Here is a 22,466-nt window from a genome sequence, read left to right as displayed (position 1 = left end):
CTGTGTCGTCATATGGCAAAAGCCCATTCCATGATAGTCCAGTTGTGATCATCTAGTAAAAATCCAAAATGAGCAGTGGACACAGAACTTGCCTCTGGTCCTAAATCTATTCCCTTCAATTGTATTGCTCTGACCAGGTTCCAACAACCCCTTTTCTGACAGTTGGTCCCTGTTCTAGTCACCAAGAGAAAGGAGGATTTAGTGCATATCATCTGAAAATGTTATTACTATAGTCACATGAAAAGAATACCCTATTATGAGGAATATATTCTTTTGAGATGTAATGATGTCTGCAGTGTTATGCAAAAATAGGTTAAAATATGAATAGACTAATGAGTTTTACTAAAGATGAGATGGTATCAACTGAATGTTGGAGGAAACATCAGGAGATGATGTTAGGAACTCTGTGTCAGGAACAGAGAGAACATGAGATCATTTATTGAAGCTCTGTTAGAGCAAATTTATCACATAATTATTTTCATTTGTTTTCAAATGTCTGGTGTATGTAAGAAAATTTAATTCGTTCCATATGTCAAAATTGATGCAAAAGCAGGCATTCATGTAAAGGCCCAAAATTACTGGAAGTAAACTTGATTGTCATAATCAGAGCTACAATTTCTCTTTAATTCAATGTGATCTCACTGCAAAATGAGTGAATTCACTTCGTGCATCAAGTAAATATAACATAATGTCTAATGCCCTTAAGTGTAAAGAAAAACAGAAGGATAAAGGCAATTTCTGGCTTATACTTTTCTGAGTAATGGGAAGATTTTCTGCAGAAAAAAATTATTTTACTCTGAAATGTGGTTGTTTCCTGAGACCACTAAAATTCTTACAAGAATGGAAATATTTATCTAGTCATTCATCTTTGTTTATATCTTACTCTGAACTTAAGCAAGATAAGCACTGAATATGCTTCAAAGTCTGCATCTTTGTTGAATATTATGGCATGCTGATTGGCTTCATTTTATATATACATATATAAACACTCTTATAAAAACTTGAAATAACACATATTTGACAACTCATTTTGCTGGACATTGTGCATTCACAGGGGTGGGGTGTATTCAGTTGATATTATTTTTTTTATACAGTCAGATATTTTCCAAAACACACCAAAACTTTTAAGCCTATCATAGACATTTTTGTCAATTTTAAATACAAAAAAATTATGCTGTAAAATGCTGGATGAAGGTGAAAAATCTCATTGCAGAAAAGGGCAAAGAAGTTGCCAAATTTGAAGAAAATTCAGAGTGGTTGGAAAAGGCATATTATTAAACTAAGAATAAACATACCATTTTCAAAGTAGAATCGGTGAAAGTCCATCCCTTCCACTAAATTACCCAAAGCTTCAGGTTCAAATGCAGTAAGACCTGGGTCACAGATTTTTCTGTAAAACAAAAATGAAAATAACCAATACAAACATGCATTAACATATTGTATTGTTTCATATGTAAACATTCTTAGTTATCACTCAGTGAAGGAAATAACCTCTAAGAAACACTTTATTAAAAATATGTAAAATGTCTATCATAGACCTTGGGAAGGCAGGTTGAGGAGTCAATTCTAAAATGTCATTTTATAGAGAATTCTATTACGACTGGTTCAAGCAGAGAATAATCCATAATACTTGAGGAGTCTTCATTTCAAAATTTCCACTTTTTGTTTCCAAAGTGATTTCTGTAGTTCTTCCCTATTTTTCTAACTCCTGACTTAAGTTTATTATTTAAAAAAAATTCTCCAAGTCCTGTAGTCCAAGTGTAATACACTCTATAAATACTATAAAATCACATCTGGTTCGGAAATGAAATACTTTTGGAATAATTTTTAATGGACCACACCTTCTTTATTCATGTTAACCATCTGTATTGTAACTAACTTGAAGGAAGGGATCACATTCTATATTTTCTGGCAAGGTATATAAGACTCAATTAAGCTTGTGTTTAAAGCTTATGTTAGTTTTAAAAGTTAACAGGTGGTCTAAATGAACATCCTGGTTTTTGTTTTGATCCTAGAACTATAATTCAACAAAGGTTACATAGTTTTAAATATTCAGAGAAAGTCAATAAGCTTTCTTTGGAGAAATTTATAATAATTAATTTTTAAAAGATTTATTTGAAAGGGGAGTGGTGGTGAGAGATCTTCCATCCCAGCTAGGGATGGCGCCAAGGGAAGCCAGGAACCAAAGGTCTATCTGGGTTTCCCACGTGGGTGCAGGGGCACAAGCACTTCGACCATCTTTCACTGATTTCCCTTGTGCATTAGTAGGAAGCTGGATCAGAAGTGGAGTGTCTAGGACTCAAAGCAGGGCTCTGATGTGGGATGCCAGTGTTGCAGGTGGCAGCCTGGTTCACTGTACCACAATGAAGGCCCCTATGATAACAGGTTGTTAAAAACCTACTATGTAGTAGATATTCTTCTGAACAAGCAATTGTGACACAGTACCTAACACCAGAATGGAAGTAAATGTAAATTGCTTGAAACCAGATTACTTACAGACAGTGAATAGGAAAAAATTAAGATAAAGAAAATTTAAGAATAAGCCAGGATTTTCCAGGTGTGGGGAAGGTGGTGGATAGCAGGAAGGCAACAGGTGTGACAGTATACCACTATGAAAATGCAGGGCATATTTGGGGAATTATTGGGTATTTGTTTCATATGGTCAACACTGGGTCACTGGGCTATGTATGTAAATCCCTTTAAAACACAGGGTTGGGGGGCTACAAAATTGTTACTTTGGTTTGTGGTGATCAGGGTAGGCTTCTCAGAGGAAGTGACAATATCTGGATTTGACGAATTAGTGGGATTTCACAAGGAAGGTAAAAGTGGTACAAATCGTAAGATCGTTTGGCCTGTTTATCAATTTTCTCCAAAGTGTGTAACAGTGGATGAAGTCACATCTAATTTTTTTCTTATGCCACAGTGCCAGCCCCATCTCACTTTGACTCTTTTTTTTTTTTTTTAATTTGACAGGTAGAGTTATAGACAGTGAGAGAGAGAGACAGAGAGAAAGGCCTTCCTTCCGTTGGTTCACTCCCCAAATGGCCGCAAACAGTCAGCACTGCACCAATCCAAAGCCAGGAGCCAGGTGCTTCCTCCGGATCTCCCATGAGAGTGCAGGGGCCCAAGCACCTGCGCCATCCTCCACTGCTTTCCCAGGCCACAGCAGAGAGCTGGACTGGAAGAGGAGCAACTGGGACTAGAACCCGGCGCCCATATGGGATGCTGGCGCCGCAGGTGGAGGATTAACCAAGTGAGCCGGCCCTGTCACATCTAATTTTAAATTGAAAGTCCCCATTTGGAAGGAAACATTTCTTAATTGTTTAACAGAAATGAAAATTTCAAGAGTCTCATTATGGTTCTCACAGTGCAGTACTGTTCATAGACATGGAGTGGTCTTTTTTGAAGAAAGGTAGAGGTGAGGGATGGGTAGGGATGCTAATCTCCCCGGCCAGACAGGTGATGACAGGTGATATTAAGCTTACAGTCAAATACATATAATCTCTTTCCAAGGAGCAAAATGGGAAGAATACCGTTTCTATGGTAACAAGAATTTATTCTGCCAGGAGCTGTTATTTTCTCTGAAAGTACAGTTTTCGTTGTCAATATTAGTGAACAAAGTTTCTTACTTCCTTATCTCAGAACAAAGATCATTCACAAATCTTAGTGCTGCGCTAGATCTCTACACAGCCATCACAAATCAATATTTTCAAACGCTTTTTCTTTACTTTTGTCCTGATTCCTCCTCTTCCTCTTTCCTTCCCTCTCCTCCACTTCCCCTCCCTCCTTCCCTGCCTTCCATCCTTCCTTCCTCTCTCTTCACATAGCTACCTATATACCATCTATCTGTCCATTTCCTAACTAACAACAAAACACATCTTTTTAACATTCAACAGGAGAGTGCTACCAAAAAAGATTTTTTAAAAACAATACTTTTTTTGATAAACATATCATTCTAACATGATTAAAAAAGGAAAAATAGATAAATAATTAAGAGCAGGTTCTAAGGCATAGAGTTATAACATTTGTTTAACAGAGAATTGCTGTCTCTGACAATAAAAAGTACTCTTTAAAACTCTTGTGTTTACCATTTATTTTATTCCATGTGCATTTTATTAATTCATCTTAAGGAACTGACACACACATATATCTACATATATAGTTGTATGTATTTGTATGCATATATACAAACATTTAATTTATAAGAAGCACTCCTGAATTTTTATTTAGTTCTTATATTTTATTCTCTTCCATACTTTTTTTATTTTTTATTTTTATTTTTTATTTTTTTTATTTTTTTAACAGGCAGAGTGGACAGTGAGAGAGAGAGACAGAGAGAAAGGTCTTCCTTTGCCGTTGGTTCACCCTCCAATGGCCGCTGTGGCCAGCGCGCTGCGGCCGGCGCACCGCGCTGATCTGATGGCAGGAGCCAGGTACTTCTCCTGGTCTCCCATGGGGTGCAGGGCCCAAGGACTTGGGCCATCCTCCACTGCACTCCCTGGCCACAGCAGAGAGCTGGCCTGGAAGAGGGGCAACCGGGACAGAATCCGGCGCCCCGACCGGGACTAGAACCCGGTGTGCCGGCGCCGCAAGGCAGAGGATTAGCTTAGTGAGCCGCGGCGCTGGCCTCCATGCTTTTCATTTTACCTACTTATAAGTAATTATAAAAGTAATATCTGTTTATGTAAAATCGGGAAAGAACAGGAAAGAGAAAAAATTCACACATAATTTTACCCCTCAGAGACAAATTTTTTTTTGTACTTAGTAAAATCAATCTGTTATATTTCATTTAACTTTTTTGTGACTTTTTTTCTAATGTGGTTGGGATAACTGTGTACATGTACTTTTATATCTGCATTATCATTTATTTATTTATTATTCATTGTATTTTATTATTTTATTTTTATTATTTTATTATTTATTTTAATTTATTATTATTTATTTTGTTATTATTTTTTTTTATTATTTCTATTTATTTATTTATTTCTGCTGCTTTTCCCAATTAGCAGGTATCTGGTTTGGAAGTGCAGAAGCCAGGACTCAAACCAGTGCCCATATGGGATGCTGTCATTACAGATGGCAACTCTACCTGCTAAGCTAGAATGCTGGCCCCTGTATCTTTAGTTTCAACAACACCATCATTAAGTTTCCAACAGACTCCTAGAAACTCTGCATAAACATCCATTATACTAAAGGCACCAAGGGTTACTTAATGGTTACCATATGTTGTACATATATATTGCTTCTATTTTCTCATTATAATGAACATGACTTGTGCACAAATCTTTGTTCACAAATTTCTGTCCTTGTTTAAATTCAAAATTCACTCTCGAGTTAAATTATTTCAAGCAGAATTGCAGTATTAAAGTGACCTTTATAAAAGCTTTTGGAGTAGGTATTTGGCTTAGCAATTAAGATACAGTTTGGGAAGCATACATTCATACCAAAGTGCTAAATTTCAGTCCTGGTTCCATTCCTGATTCCAGTTTCCTGCTAATGCTCACTCTGGGAGAAAATGGGTGATGGCTCAAGGAGGCGAGATCCTGCCACCCATGTGGGAGGCTTGCATTGAGTTCCTGGCTCCTGGCTTCAGCCTAGCTCAGCCCTGGCCATTTTGGGAATCTGGAGAGTGAAACAGTAGATGGGAGCCCCCTCTTTCCTTGTATCTTGGCCTCTCAAATAAGTCTGATAGTAATAATAATAATAATAATAATAATAGCTTTATAACTCCCTCCATCTCTGCCACTAGCATCCTGAAAGTCTGTCCTGATTTACACTGCAGCCTAAGGTGTAGTGAAGCCGCTGCCCACACTGCAGCTCTCTTTTACCCTTGCTGCTCTCACAGGCAGAAAATGCTCTTGTTTTCAATTTGCATATACCGAACTAGTGGAAATGAACATACTTTTATTATTGTTTTTGTTATTTATACTTCTTCTAATAGTGCATTATTTCTGCCACTAGTCAGTTCATGCCCTTTACCTATTTTTCTACTTCTCAATCTTATCTATTCAATATAGAAAATAACTTTTGACACATATCTTGCAAAGATTTTTCTAAGTTTATTGCTTGTCTTTCAGTTTTATTTTTGGCTTTGTAATTAAAGTATGCAAGTTTTATCTACCTAGGTAAACTAATCATTTTATTTTCTGATGTATGATTACTTTCCCAGCTGTTCAAGATCTTTCTGAGATCAGACTCAATATGTTTTTCATTTAATTGTTTTATTTGATTGTAACTGATTTTGTTCTATAATGTGGGGATAAACCTTAGACAGATTTGTATTCCCAAATAGCTAACTTACTGACCGTATAGTCTAATAAAACTTTATGCCCTATTTAAACTGAAGGTTTCCTTTTACCTGAGCCAAGCAATTTTCTTTAATATCCTATGACCCAGTAGTTTATAAACATTAAATTAAGCATCATCAAAACTCCTTCTTTAAAAAAACAAACACAAGAAAGAGATGCAGATAAAGTTAAGCTGTACTGGGTGAAGAGGGAAAAAGCTGCCTAATGTCTCTTAATTTCTTTTTGCCCCTGACCTCTGCAGAACTTCAGGAAGAAAATATTTATTAAACTAAAGCACTAAAATGCACTTTCTATTTGCTTCTCTGTTTGTTTTTTTGTTTGTTTGTTTGTTTTTGTTTTTTAATGTCTCTTTGCTCTTAGGGGTTGCTCTGCCAGGGATGGCTTACTCTCATACAGATATACAGGTAGTCACACATCTGTGTATTTACCAAGAAATCTCTGTCCTTGGATCAGAAATCAGTCATCTCTGAAATCTAAGCATATTTATTTTTCCTCTGGGGGCACTCAGTCACTTACGCCTAGAAATAAATTACCGTTGACAGAACTTGGTGTGAGATATACATACATTCAGACACACTGAAGAACGTATTAATATAGAAAATACATGTGTCATATGCTTGGAGCTAAAATAATTCTAACAGTACTCACGTGTAAGCCTCAAAATCCCCATTGTTGATAGCTTCAATCAGCTGTTCAGTGACCTTGATAATCTCTTGCTTTCGTGCTAAAGGCAAAGATAAAATGAGAATAAAGTATAAAAGCCATATAAAATATTACTGTGATATTGCTATTCCTTAAAAAGGGAATTAGCACTTAAGCTACATCCTTTGCAGAAGCTAGCATGGTGTTACTTTCTCCACAGTTTAGCTGCTTAATGTGCACCATCAGCAGCACTACCTCTTCTGGGACCCATCAGAAACACAAGATTCTCAGGTCTCAACCCAGACTAAAGATGCAGAATCTGCATTTTAATAGGACTCATCTGACTCCTGGCCCATTCAAGTTTGAGAAGCAGGAATAAATTTCATTCTTTAGAAAACAGAGGTCACCTGGAAAGTCCAGGCTACATGTTCTTTAGTTTTAATTTCTTTAGTCAATTTGATTGAATTTGTAAACAGTTTTTATCATCAACAAATATGTTATTAAAAAGATAATCTTAAAACTTGTCACTCTAGTAATTCATTTCTACCTTCAGAGTAAAGCTAAGGCCTTGTACTGAGACATTCAACTTTATGTGATTATTTTCTGATTCTTATTGCTAAGCTGAGTCAACTCTATGGAACAGGATACCACACTGCGATTGGTGTGATATCTGTGAACTGACAGAGCCACACTTGAATCAACACTGTAGATGTAAGCAGATAAGCAATCGAAGCCCCCCCGTATAGTTGTCAAACCCATGATGCAGTATGATTTGTTTATATTTATACTCCACTACTTAGAAAACAATTAATAGCTGGTGTGGCTAAAATCCCACCTATTCACTAAATTTTTTTCTAATTACATCTGCCTCAAGTGTTCTTTCCCTTTTTTGAAAGCCTGCATTACCTTGGTAACTACACATATGCTTTTACCTTCACAACTATTTAAATTAGTGATGCTTTAAATTGTTATTAAGGGGCTGGCATTATGGTATAGCAGGTTAAGCTTCTGCTTTTAATGCCTGAGACACCAGCATCCTACTTCCAATCCAACTCCCTGGTAATGTGCCTGGGAAAGCAGCAGAAGATGGCCTAAGTGCTTGGGCCCCTGTACCCAGGTAGTAGACCTGGAGGAAACTCTGGGCTCCTGGCTTTGGGCTGGCCCAGCCCTGGCCATTGTGGCCTTTTGGGGAATGAAGGTCTCTCTCTCTCTCTCTGTGTCTCTCCTCCTTTCTCTATAACTCTGCCTTTTAATTATACAAACAATAGATCTTTAAAAATAATCTGAAAAATCTTTTAAAAATACATTGTTATGAAACTTTAGGGGCCGGTGCCAATGCTCTCTTGGTTAATCCTCTGCCTGCGGTGCTGGCATCCAATATGGGTGCCAAGTTCTAGTCCCTGTTGCTCCTCTTCCAGTCCAGCTCTCTGCTGTGGCCCGGGAGGGCAGTAGAGGATGGCCCAAGTGCTTGGGTCCCTGCACGCGTGTGGGAGACTAGGAAGAAGCTCCTGGCTCCTGATTGGCGCAGCGCCGGCCGTAGCGGCCATTTGGGGAGTGAACCAACGGAAGGAAGACCTTTCTCTCCCTCTCTCTCTCTCTCACTGTCTATAACTCTACCTGTCAAAAAAAAAAAAAAAAAAAGAAACTTTATACACTATGTAACCTGTCTTCCTAGTTAAATGATAGCTCCTTGCGCGCAAAGAATGTGTTATTTCTATGTGTTTCCTAAAATGTTTGGCTAATGATTTTTTTAAAAGTAGATGTTCAATAGATCTGTGAGTTTGATCAACTGAGACTAATGATAATCTTCTTTTGATTTCAGAATACTGTTCTCTTCCTAATGAAATTAGTGCACAGAACATGTCAAGAGTTAGATTATATTGGGATGTTCCCTGAAAATCACCGAGGAAGGAGTCACGACAGTTACCTCCAGTACGTACTAATGAGGCAATGAAGCTGCTATCCATTATGGAAAAAGCCATCCTCTGGTTTTAACTGTCCATTGATTAAAGGAAACAGTTCGCAATTTTTATGAATCTGATCTTCATTATAATACGTTTTAACCACAAAATTAAATGTTTACATTCACGTTCAAACTCTGGTTATACAGGCGATAATATTCTCTTATTTAAAACTACGGGGCAAATGTTTGCTTTATTGGTTAAGCCTCTGACACCCTATATCTGCACTCCTGATCTCAATACCAGACTCCAGTTTCCTGCTAATGCAGATCTTTGGAGGAAGCCGTGATGTCCTAAGAAGGTGGTTCCTGTTACCCACGAGAGAGACTTGCACTGAGTTTCTGGTTCCCAGCTTCAGCCCAGCCCAGTACTGTTTGTTTTGGGCATTTGCAGAGTGAACCAGTGCATGGGAGTTTGTTTGCTCTCTCTCTGTCTCTCAATTGAAAAAAGAAAAAACAACCCTGAAAATCTAATGTCACTTCATTGAGATGAGACTACTTCATAACAAATGCAAGTTATAGACTGTTATATAAATTATTAACTGTCATTAAATGATTGGTAATATAATCATTAATAATTATCAATAATATAAAAAATACAGGTTAGGTTTCATGTTTGGTTACATAATTAACTTTCATTTATATAAAATAACAGAATATGGGGTTTCTTAGCTGTTCCACATATTCATAGCATTTCTTGCCCCTTTTCATTTGACTGACGAATACTGATAATATAGTCAACCTCCTACCATTCTAACAGAAGTAGTAGCAGGGAATAATTCTGTAACAGGGATGCTGCCCATGGCACATTTTAGCTTAATTTACTTAGGCAATAGGTGATTCATCTGTCTGTGGCCTTAACAGCATGAAGCTTTGGCAAAGACTCATGACAGCTGACCCAATTTCAGAAGATAAAGGACATCAGTGAGGAGCAGCTCAGAAAAGGGGGTTTCAAAAATGTGACTATTAAAACATCCTCCCCATCGAAAATCCTCATTTAAAACTAACAGATTTTTAGTGTGCCACAAGGTTGACAGGGAAACAAAACTATGCCAATAGTTTTCATTCCCATCAGTGATAGAAACAAAAGAAAAAAAAAAAGCGGAGATGAGAAAAGCTGAGCGTTAAGATCAACATCCTTTGTGGACCTCATTAAGCTCCGAGTTCAGGAGCACTTCCTGAAGTTTCTGAAAGTCTACAAATTTCTTCCTCAGCATAATATGGAATTAGAAACTTTAGGCCAACTCTCACTCTTTGAAACACTGTGTAATTAGCTCCTTAGCCCTTCAATACTTTGCATGCCTCAACTGGCTTTCATTTTGTCCTGCATAATTGCAGCAACACAAATTGCCTTCTGTCTTGGTATTTATGCTCAGGAACAATGGCTCTGTAGCCCACAGGACAGCAAATGGGAGTGAGTGAGCATGCTTCTGTGCTGCCTCATCATAAAAGTAATGTGACTCTCTTGGAGGAGTGGTTGGAAGTCAGGAATCTTCTGAGTGTTTATTTCCCTGGGGCAAAGGAGCTGTGGTGAGTCAGGGGCAGGTGGCACATGACAGCTGACTCTTTAAAGAAAAGTAGGAGGCTGAAAATGAATCATTTGTATATAGGCGTCAGCTTGTGGTTGGAAGTGTTGCCAGAAGCCCAGGGTCTGGTCCAGAAGAAGAGAGTGGGCTTGGTGCCAGCTGGCTCTTCTCTTCTCAGCGGTGAGGATAAGGGACAGTCACTGCCACGTGCCTGGATAGTTGTGCTCTGCACGGAGGGTCCCCTCTCAGCTGGCTTCCCCTCTTTCTGAACATTAAGTAATGACCACTCCACAAGTCAAAGTGGGACACCCTGTGATGTGACACTGATTACACCAAGAGGAGGGGAGAGTGCACCAGTAAGACATTCCATGAATACCAGAAACTACTTCTACCCATACCTAGCCACTTATTCATAGGGTGCATGCTGATCGCCGAGCAGTTTTAGTTCCAGAATTGAGGGGCTCAAGCCTACACCTAGTGGATTCAAAGTAGTTTCTGGTGTTTTTCAGATTCATAGGGAAAGGGAGAAGAGAAAAGAAATTGGGGTCAGGGGTAGGGCGTGGGGAGGAAGGAATGTTCCAGATTCTGGGTGCAGACACTTTCCTTACAATCAGGCAAAGGAATGGGGAACTTTCTCACATTGAAATTCTTGTAATTTTTTTGCTCTTTTATTGTTCCAAAGAGGCCTGGATGAATAAGATAAGGGTATGAATGACCCCAGTGTTTGGAAAAACAAAAATAAAAACAAACCAAGAAAGGATAATAATTATGTAATAAAATAATATCAGTTTCAACATTTCCTCAAACATTATCAGATTTCATTATCATGACAATGATCTGAGATAGGGAAATAAACATAGGTTCAGAGACTGCAGGCATTGCCCTAAGGTATGCAGAGTGCTCATTACAGCTTTTCAACACCTCCGAATCTTTCTACCTTTCACTCAACTGTCCTTGCTTTTCTCACCACTGGTCGGATTTCACTCTCATTTGCCCTGTTATCTTTCTCTACCAGGATGTTAAACATATCAATTTCTTTTGAAAGCTTATTGAGACCCTTTCCTTAACCTCACATTGTATCCAAGAGCCCTTGTTTACACCAATATTTTAAATTGTCCTCTATATCCTGTCTAAGGACACAATTACAACTTAGCTTCAAGATCTTAATTGGTTTTATTTTTGATTATAGAATCAGACAACACTCAGCGGTTGAGCTTGGTTTTGTTAGAAAAGGACAGAAGAAAACAGAAACAGAAAGTGGATTGGTCTTTTCAAAGTTACCTTTGTTGTACGGAACAAGGAGACGGAATAATAGAAAACTGATTGGTTTTACATCAGGTTACTACCAGCTACCTTTTCTTGTATAAAGATTAAGGCAGAGGGAATTTCATTATGCCAACTGAAATTGGCCTGTGTGGGAAATTTAACTGTTAATTCTGTAATCCTGATTTTTTTGGTAGGTCAGATAATTAACTTAGTTTCAGCTTGGTGACTTGCAGCTTTAGAGTGAGTGACTCCATATTTTTAGCCTGGTCTAGAATAGGAGCTTAGTCCCAAACAATGGCCTCCTGTAATTCTTACTGAACAATCTCAATGGCTCCCCAAATTGTAACCTCCTTCCTAGACATTTCCTCCAGATCTGTGTGTCAAGGCTTGATCTGGAATCTCCACTTGGCTCTCTCAAGTATACGCAGACTCAACGCACCCTGAGCTGGGTGTACGATCTTCCACTCCTGGAGACCTACGTGCCCTTCCAGAGACCTCTGTCCTTGTGGACAGCAACAGCATCTTCCAATTTCACAAGACAGGAATAAGCCCATGAATCATCTTTAATTCCTTTACTATTGCTCTCATTTAATCCATCAAGTCCTGTTGATTTTGTGTTTCAAATATCTTACACATCACTCTTTTCTTCTTCTTCAGTCCCTCCCTGTGTTTGGCACTCATCATTCCTTGTCTGGGTTCTGAACAGCCTTCCCCCTTGTTGTTTACGTAATTAGGTTTGTTCTTTACCATCCTGTTGTTTATGATACAGCCGGATTATTATCTCTTCAGATAATATCCTAATGCCTTCTGAAGTCTTCTGAAATCTTCTATTTGCTCTCAGAATATGCTTCTGAAGAGAGATGACAAAATCTTGCATACTCTAGACCCTGCTCATCTCACCTTTAACCTCTCTGATCTACCCATGCTGCCCTGTTTCCGCAATTCAAAAGGACCTGCTTCCTCCTCTAACCAGCCCTTCAAATATGCCATCCTCTCTTCCTGGGGAAGTGGCCCATGTCTTTGCTTTTACTTTTTTTTAATCACATCTCAGCTCAACTATTTTCTCTTTATAAATCTTTTCCCTGTGTCTCATTTAATATACCTCTATTATATATGAGATTATATAATATAAACATGCAATATACATTATAAATATCTATATTTGTGTATAATTGATGCTTTTTCTCTATTACTGTAATGGCTAAATATTATACTACTGTACTGTCATAGTACACGGCATATGGGAACTGTCCAGTAAACACATGAATGAATAGTGGGTCCCTGATACACTCAACTGGTTTCTGATTCCTAATCCAAGGTAAAGGGCAGTAAAACTCACTGAAGGGCAATAAAGCTCACTATAGGATATGTTACCCCTCTCCCTCATTTCCTCTCTTTGAGGCCACTGGTGCAGGAACCAAGCTTAATCTCCCCCAGACTCCTTGCAAAGCAGCTGGCAAAACAGATAAGCCGCACTGGGCAGCTTTGAAATAGGTAAGAAAGAAGCCAAAGCTCCAATGTCTTTGTTTTAAAGGTCTTCCTTCTCAGTTTTTTCCAGATTTATTTCTTGATTCTTTTTGTCCTTTGGGGCTTCTATAGAACCTGGTCTGTAGCCATACTGGGGGTTTATTCTTCCTCACTTAGTTCTGGCACTTTGACAACTCTGTGCCTTTTTTCCCACTCTTCCTTCTTTCTGGAAACTCTCCCTCTTCATCCTGGAAATCTCTTTCTACACCTGCTCAAACTAAACCTCTTCTGTATCCCAAGCACTTAAGACCTAGCTGCTTTATTGTCCTGCCATCTTTCTGCATTATCACAGGATGCTGATAGCGCTGTCAAGTTCTGACCATTTTGTACTTTGAACACCTAGTACTGAATCAATGTTTGTAAATGCATGCACCTGTGAATAAACAATAGGCAATACACATCAAATATGGTACACATTTTAAAACATTAGATAAATGCAAAGTATGTAGATGGTGACTATGTGTGATAAGAGTCTGGATGAGACTGTGCTGAGAAGTCATTCTTGGAGCTTGAATAGTTTAGAGTTGGCAAAAGGCCATAACAAAGGAGGATCCAGTGTTTTAGACAATGGAACAACAACAGATTTAATTTGTAAAGGTTTAGTAAAGTAGATATTTCCAGTCAATGTTTAAGCTTAGTGTTTCTTTTCAAGACAGTGGAATGAAAACAAATATCCTAGTTATCTGAGCTTGAGATTTCTGCTGTATATATTTTAGATTAATCAGTTTATCTGGTGTGAAACTGCTTGATAAAACCTATTTGGAGTTTACATGCCAACAATGAAACTTAGACTAGAAAATGAACGGAAATTTATACCTGCAAATAGATTTTACTAGGATGTTTGTCAAGTGCCATATATTGAAACTTAGTGAACTGTGTCTAGAGATACAATTCAATGATCGCAAGTTGAACAATTAAAATTGCTATTTAGTGCTTTTTGGGGGTATAGCAGTTTAGCAATTCTGATCATTCACTGTTTCTTGATATGGACAGTTCTACTTAATTAAACTTCTTCTTGTATTTCTCAGAAGTATTTAGTATTTGGCAGCCAGAGACTTGAAGGACAAAGAGGCTAAATGACTTGTTGGAGTCATCCCGCAAATTCAGAAGCTATACCAGGGTGGCAGCTGTATTTGCTTGAGGTGCCCAACTCCTGTTTAATTCACTGATCTATGTTCCTTTCCGTCCCACAGCGCTTAGTTCAATATTTTGAAATCGTAGTCTTAAATGAACTACCTAAATGCTTTTTAACTTAGATGGGCAAGGTGACTATTTAATTACTAGGCCAGGGTTGTACTTACTTATTATACCAGTTTCACACAAGTGGGTGTCTCAGGGCTGTATTGTCTTTTTCCATGCTGCCATTAACAAAAATAACACTTGGGAATAGTTGTCTTAAGTGAATACACAAGATCATTTTCATGCTCTTAGTAGTTTTACAGAAAATGGTGTCTATCAAATCAGCTATGTTTGGCATTCCCTGTGCAATTAGCGGTTTGTTTCTTAGTGACTTCATTTTTTACTTCACCAATCTTTGTAATAGTTAATGCTGAAAAGAATAATTTCCAATATTCTAATATTCTGGCTTCTAAAATCAACCAATTGAAGACTCTAGGGCTGAGTGATTTAATAATCTAAAACATTTTATTAAATGTAGGGCCTGCAATTACCAAATTTCTATTCAAGAATGCCTTTAAGAAATTACTGTAAAGCTCATGAAGTCATTTCTTCAATAAAGTCAACTATTCAGCTTTTTCATCTGTAGTAGCCCTCAAGATTAAACAAAATAAATTACTGAAATCATCTTTGCACTTTCCTCTATAATGTAGAGTAGTCTCAAAGTATAAAATCTTAGTTATGGTTTGGTGTTGTAGCATACCAGCAATATCAGCATCCCATATGGGAGGTGGTTCGTGTCCTGGCTGCTCCACTTCCAGTCTTGCTCCCTGCTAATGTGCCTAGATGATGTCCCAAGTGTCTGCACTCCTGCACCACCCATGTAGGAGACCTGCAGAAAGCTCCTGGCTCTTGGTTTTGGTCTAGTTCAGCCCTGGCCCTTGTGGCCATCTGGGAAATGAACTCATGGATGGAAGGTCTTTCTCTCTGTGTCACTGACTTTCAAATAAATAAATCTTTAAAAAAAACAAGACTTTAGTTGATTAGAGAAAAAGTACTATTAGTCTCAGCCATGTTAAATTGCTCTGACTTAGCAACAAATGCTGAATAAGCATTTAAGAACAAAAAGGCCTAGCATTGAGATCATTTATTGTTAAATGCAAATAGCTTTAAATTTGTTCCAAAGTTTGCAACAATATCACTGAGTTATAGCAAACCATGGTCAATTTATTCCTAAAATTACCTTATGATATGAAGATGAAACTAAATATTTACTATTCTGTAAAGAATTTAAGGGATATGTAAGAATTTATAATGCTTTCATAAAAAATGACAAATATTTTAGAATCTAAAGAAATTATCTATGGATACACAGAACATTGACTTATATAAAAGAATTCAGCCCAACCATATTAAAGTAATTGGGTAACTGCTCTGCCATCCTAGCTGACTTGTAAAAGCTAGAAATAGCATACTATCATGAATATCAAAAAGTATTTTAAGTATTACAATGTTCCATGAATCAGATAGGTGTGGTACCACTTCCAGTTAAGAGACGATGACATGAAAGAAAAAGATTTTGAGAAACCGATTCAAGAACATTATCTGCTTGGATTTTAATATCATAAACTGTAGTCTTTTAGCACTCAAGTTTATACACTTGTGTGAAAGATAGCTTCTAAACCTTCTCAAGCAGCATCATTTTCTTCTACTGTAGAACAAGTAATGATCAAAGTTACTTTTCCTTCTTTTTTTAAAATATTGATTTATTTGAAAGGCGGAGAAACAGAGAGTGTAGGGAGGGAAGGAGGCACAGAGACAGAAAGAAAGAGAAAGAGAGAGAATCAGAGAGAGAGAGAGAGAGAGAGAAATGTCTTTCACCTGCTGGTTCACTTCCCAAATGACTGCAATAGCCAGGGGTGGATCAGGCAAAAGACAGGAGCCAGGAACTCCATTCTGATCTCCCAGGTGGGTGGCAGGGACACAAATACTTGTGGGCATCTCCTGTTGTCTTCCCAAGAGCACTAGCAGGAAGCTGGACCAGAAGCAGAATAGCTGGGACTTAAAGTGGTACTGGATATGGGAAACCAGCACTCCAAGTGCTACCTTAACTCACTGTGCCAACATGTTGGCCCAAAGTTATTTTCTTGTAAAGAGAAAATCTCACTGAAAGGGAAAATGAGTCTTAGAATTTCAAAATATTTGGAAATGGTTATTTGTTTGTTTATTTGTTTTGCCTGTTTTCTCATGAAGGAAATCCAATTTTCCCCAAACCCCGAGACTGAAACTCCTCCAACAAACCCTTCCAATCAGTTTTACATATAGTCAAAACAAGGGGTCTTTTAGGTCAATAGTTAATGTCAAAGTGTTAATGGTCTGTCCTCTGATACCATTAGTCATAAGTATAAAATAGTGAGAATATTTAACATGTTGGGTAGCCATAAAGTAGGTTTTAATCTTTTCCTAATTATTTCTATTGCTGTTGTTTAGCTTATAATAAATTTAGTTTCTTTTTAATAAGTGATTGCATTCCTTTATGAAAAAATTCCTTAAATTTAGTAATAAAGGGGATTCAGTGTATTCTTATTGGGTAAGTCTATTTATAACCATACTTTCCTAAATAATTGAACAGGTACCTTTATGCTCCCTTGGATCAAGAACCCAGGAGCAGAAGAAAACGTCCTTTCTGCCACACAAAAATTGCATCTCCTTGTTAGTTTTGTTCAAAACAAACATAAACACACAAAAATTATCAGTTGTATGATGTTCTTGGATTTGTGTTTTAAGAAAGAACTAGGCTGGCCGGCGCCGTGGCTTACTAGGCTAATCCTCCGCCTTGCGGCGCCAGCACACCGGGTTCTAGTTCAGGTCGGGGCGCCGGATTCTGTCCTGGTTGCCCCTCTTCCAGCCCAGCTCTCTGCTGTGGCCAGGGAGTGCAGTGGAGGATGGCCCAAGTGCTTGGGCCCTGCACCCCATGGGAGACCAGGAGAAGCACCTGGCTCCTGCCATCGGTTCAGTGCGGTGCACCGGCCGCAGCGCGCTGGCCGCGGCGGCCATTGGAGGGTGAATGAATGGCAAAGGAAGACCTTTCTCTGTCTCTCTCTCTCTCACTGTCCACTCTGCCTGTCAAACAAAGAAACAAACAAACAAAAAAAAAAAACAAAACAAAAAAAAACAAAAGAAAGAACTAGGCTAATTATAATTACTCAGCAATGTTATTTTGCTTCCATATTCGTTGAACTCTACATGGTATTAAATTTTATTTTATTGCTTTTTGTTTTATTGAGAGAGAGGGGAGGAAAGAGAAAAGGGAGGGGGGAGGGGAGGGGGAGAAGGAGAGGGAGAGGGGGAGGGGGAGGGGGAGGGGGAGGGGGAGAGGGAGAGGGAGAGAATCTCCCATTTATAGGTTCACTCCCCAGATGTTCGCAACAGGGCAGGACCAGGCTGAAACCAGGAAACAGGAACTCTACCTTCTGTGTGTGTGTCTGGCATCCAACTACCAGAGCCATCGCCTGCTGTCTCCCTGGGCGTGCATTAGCAGGAAGCTGGAATTGGACGTAGAACTTGAACCCAGGCACTCTGTTATAGGATATGGGTGCCCCAAGCAGATTAACTGCTGTGCCAAATGTCCACATCTCCATGTGGTGTTTTTAAAGGTATTTTTCCTCTAGTCTCCAGGTTATTACAGTTATAATTCAACATTTCTCACACCAGTGTTGCCTCAGTTGAGGATGAAGGCAAGCAATTTTAACATCTAATACTATATGGATATTTAAACTACGAGAATATCATTTCACTTTCTTTTGTAAGTACCAAACACTTCTACTTATCCAATTTTGACTCATTGTCCTCTAAGAGACTGCCAAAATAAAACAGTAGATCCTCCTTTCACCCAGCAATATGCATCAGTATTACTGTACTCTATATTTTCTAGCTAATTCCTATCTTCAGCAGCTGCAAAAACAGTAGCTTATCCTTCACTACAAAGTCTATCATTCAACCCATAGCTTCCAGAATCAGTGAAAGAGAATCTGTAAGGGCAGATCAGGCCTAAGATGTGAAAAGAATGGTCAATTCACAAACCACATGGTAGAATCCAGCTGTGCATGCATTGTTTAAAAGTACCAGAGCATGTATATTCAATACATAGGAAACTACTGGGAAAAAGGTTACAAGATAAATAAAATAATAAAGGACTTTAATTTAGCAAATTATGGGAAAATGACAGATTCTCTTGATAAGTCAACAGTTCAATACATTTCGCCCTGGCACTGTAGATCCAAAGGCCACGACTCAATGTAATCTATGTGTTCTTATCCCCACCTTTGAATATTATTGTAGCCTTCTGATAAGTCAGCCCATTAGACTGAAAAGACACAACTGTAGAGAGTCTGGATTAACATACACTGATCTGTCTCAACTTGCAAGACATACACAGGTTAGAAGGAAAATTATTTGTACATACTATTTTTTTTAATATACATGCACTTACAACATGACATGTATTCCTATAATTCTTCCAATATTTTCATTCATTTGATAGAAGGCAGTGATAAGATTCCTAGGACCATGACCCATTTCTGTGATTAGTTACTGCATTTTTCAAAGCTTAACTTGGAAAGATGAATCATATCAGACCAAAAGTTTTTTAATGAACCAGAGTAACTTTTTAAAGTAACCACAGTAACAGATACTCTTTATAACTATATAGTCAGGTTAGTTGTGGAACTTTTTGTCCTAAATTGAGCTAAGAAAATTAATGTAAAAGTGCTTACTACAAGATGTTGGTCAAATTTTACAGGCTCAATATTTTCGTTTAACCAATGTGACTGCAGTAAGAATTGAATTTATAAACCACATACTTCAGAACCAACAATATATTGTTTTCTCATCGACTCTAACATGTATTTTAAATATAAACTCCCATGAATTTTCAAATTATTATCAAACATAGTAGTATATATTTGTATATAGATATTGTGACTATTGTTTTTCCTTTATTTGCTGAAATCAGAAGACGAGCATTCAGGAAACACAGGTTATTTGATAAGCAATTAACATATCATGGTTGGAAAAATTATTTACAACATGTTAGCTGAAATGAAAACAACAGTAAGAATCCTCCATAGAAAATCACTTGGCCATTAGAAGGAGACATTGACTTGAAAGCTCTGGAAAAGAAGACTACGGGGAATGCCTGGGAAGGCAAATTACAATCAAACGCCACCAATGAGAAATGAATTCTGATTTAAATTACTGGATGAGAACTCATTTCAATAACTCACAAGACTGGTTATGTTGGGAAAATCTAGTACAGATTCTAAGAACACTAACCAAAGTACAGAAGTTTACACACTTGTCTCAAAAAATGTCTTGTCTGTTTTATCTGCAATAATACGTAAGCACATTTAATTTTATTAACTTTTCCTATCTTATCTTTGAAAAGCATTATTATAGTTCCTTCTTATTCTTCTCTTACTTGTCAAAGTTACAAATGAAGAGATTGTATTTCTTGAAGAAAGATTTACATAGTCTCATAGATTCATATTGTTTTCACATTGGTCAGAAAGCCTCTTAAAAAATCATGGTAGGGGCTGGCACTGTGGCAGAGCAGGTTAAAGCCCTGGCTTGCAGTGCCTGCATCCCATATGGGTACCGGTTCAAGTTCCCAATGCTTCACTTCTGATCCATCTTCCTGCTAATGCACCTGAGAGAGCAGTGGAAGATGGCCCAAGTCATAAGTCTCTGCATCCACATGGGAGGTCTGAAAGAAGCTCCTAGCTTCAGATCAGCTCAGTTCTGGCTATTGTGGCCATTTGGGGAGTAATCCAGCAGATGGAAGACCTTTCTCTATATATACCTCTCTCTGTAACTCTGTTTTTCAAAAAAATAAAATAAATCTTTAAAAAAATTTAAAATCTCACGGCAGTCCCTTTCCTTTTTTTCTGTCAAAATACTTTCCAGAAGTATTTCTGCACTACTGATGAATATCTACATAATGTAATACAATATTTGATTAAAATACTATAATTCTAAATAGGCTAGGTATAGCATGAGAATATTCTATTCAAAACAGACAAAAATCTAATATGGTATTTTTCTGCCTAAAAATACTTCCCAGTTCACATTGTAAACAACTGACATTTTGGAGAAGAATTTCCTTCTTTTCATTTTTAAATTTGAAGATCTTGACATCAATGGTTTTTTTTAATATGCTACCTCAAATCTCAAATTTTCCTAAAATCTCCAATTCTCTCCCAGCATTTCCATCTGTGTTTTATTAGAGAATCATACTGTCAACAATCACAATGCCTTTCAAATAAATAATATATCTGAAAAAATTCATTGTAAATGAAAATAATACTGTCACCTCAATAAAAACTAAAAAAAAAAAAAAAGGTCTAATTTTGCTGCACAGATGATTTATTTCTGAAGTTTCCATGATTTTTAAGTATGTAGCTTATATGGGTTTTGGTCTTTACATTTACAGACATTTACCCAATTATCTAAAATGAGTTGAGAATATAGAAATAATGATGCTAAAACCAAACCAAACAGACACAGGTCCTTTTGGATTTATGGATTCTTAATAATGAAACTATGTGATTACATTATCTCCTCCTAGGACATAATGGCCAAGAAGAACACAATTTTATGGAGTGAATGTCATGGGCCAGATATTCTACCAGGCATTTGACAAACATTATCTTTATTCAATGTGACCATGTTCTATAATTGTTATTACTGTTAGGCTGAATCATAAGAAGTTGTCTATTTTACAGCTAAAAAAATGATTAGGTATTTCTATGGAATGGATATGGTTTGAGAGTATCCCAAAGCTTCATGGGTGGAAATTTAATCCCAACTGGGAGGTATTAAGAGAGTGGAAACTTAAACTGACTTTGGTACTTAGAAGTGGGGCCTCTGGGAAGTGATTAGGATTAGATAAGGTCATTAGCATGGAGTCTAACGACTGAATTCTGGAGGCTTTATAAGAAGAGGTGCAGACACACAGACACACGGACTCTTTGGCTCTTGCTGTGTGACGCTCTGTACCACTTCCCCACTCTTCCAGAGAGAACGCTGTCACCAGATGAGAACCTAGACCTCGCACTTCCAGAAAAGTGAGCCAAAATAAATCTCTCTAACTGCCTTTCATATTTCATTAGAGTAACACAAAATGGAATAACATAGGTATGGACATATTATCCTGATCGTGTCAATGACATACAGCAGTTAAGATGAGCAGCCAGGCTGCACAGCTAAAAATGAGCTGGACTGAGATTCAAATCTAGTATGTCTGACATAAAACTACCTGCTCCATCAAAATAGGCAAGAATGTTCTGTGACTTACACTTTAAAATTTCATTTTCTGACTTTTTAAATTCTTCTTTAAAAATTACTTGTATTTATTTATTTATCTGAAAGGCAGAATTTACAGAGAGAGGAAGAGTCAGAGATATCTTGCATCTGCTGGTTCACTCCCCACATGGCCACAATGGCTGGAGCTGGGCCAGTCTGAAGTCAGGTACTAGGAGCTTCTTCCAGGTCTCCCATGTGGTTGCAGGGTCTCAGGTTTTGAGCCATCTTCTGATGCTTTTCTAGGCGCATTAGCAGGGAGCTGTATCAGAAGTGGAGCAGCTGGGATTAGAACCTGTGCCCATATGAGATGCTGGCATCACAGGTGGCGGCTTTACCTACTACATCAGAACACCAGCCTCTGCTTTTTTTAATTTCTAAATTATGTGGGGAAGGGTTTTTTTATGGATAAAAAAGCCTATGAAAATAAAAAGCTGTGATTGTCACCTCTAGAGAATTCTAGTCACTTTAGTGGCTAGTAGGACATGGTATGGTTGATATCTACTATGCTTCCTTTTCTGATTAATTAAACATTTATTCTTCCTACTACTGCATAACAGTTTTCCAGATCTGTTGACATAACTGTGAAGAAAACAAAAAACTCTGTCCTAGAGAAACTTACAGTATAACAGTAGAAGGGGAAACAGAAAATAACTAAAATAAATATTTGAAATAATAATAAATATTAAGAGAAAGATGAAAAAGTGGGGCATCGGGAATGCTGGGTTTTGGAGGGATGTAATTTAAAATAAGGTTGATATG

The 22,466-nt window shown here is 37.7% G+C and overlaps 1 protein-coding gene across 41 annotated transcripts in view; it reads right to left on the bottom strand.

Moving 5' to 3' along the window:
• The window catches only part of CAMK2D (calcium/calmodulin dependent protein kinase II delta), a 332,678-nt gene that overhangs the window by 5,563 nt on the left and 304,649 nt on the right, over positions 1 to 22,466 (bottom strand). For all 41 annotated transcript variants that reach the window (XM_089301697.1, XM_089301705.1, XM_089301704.1 and 38 more), the window contains 2 exon segments: positions 6,957 to 7,032; positions 1,296 to 1,390 (listed from right to left, as the gene is read on the bottom strand). In XM_089301697.1, the coding sequence (XP_089157823.1) occupies positions 1,296 to 1,390; positions 6,957 to 7,032 (171 nt within the window).

Source organism: Oryctolagus cuniculus, chromosome 8, assembly GCF_051225735.1.
Source record: "Oryctolagus cuniculus isolate XC-2025 breed Fujian yellow rabbit chromosome 8, ASM5122573v1, whole genome shotgun sequence".
NCBI classification, from domain to species: Eukaryota; Metazoa; Chordata; class Mammalia; order Lagomorpha; family Leporidae; genus Oryctolagus; species Oryctolagus cuniculus.
Note: the sequence above shows the minus strand (reverse complement) of the source record. Positions and strands in the feature narration are given on the sequence as shown.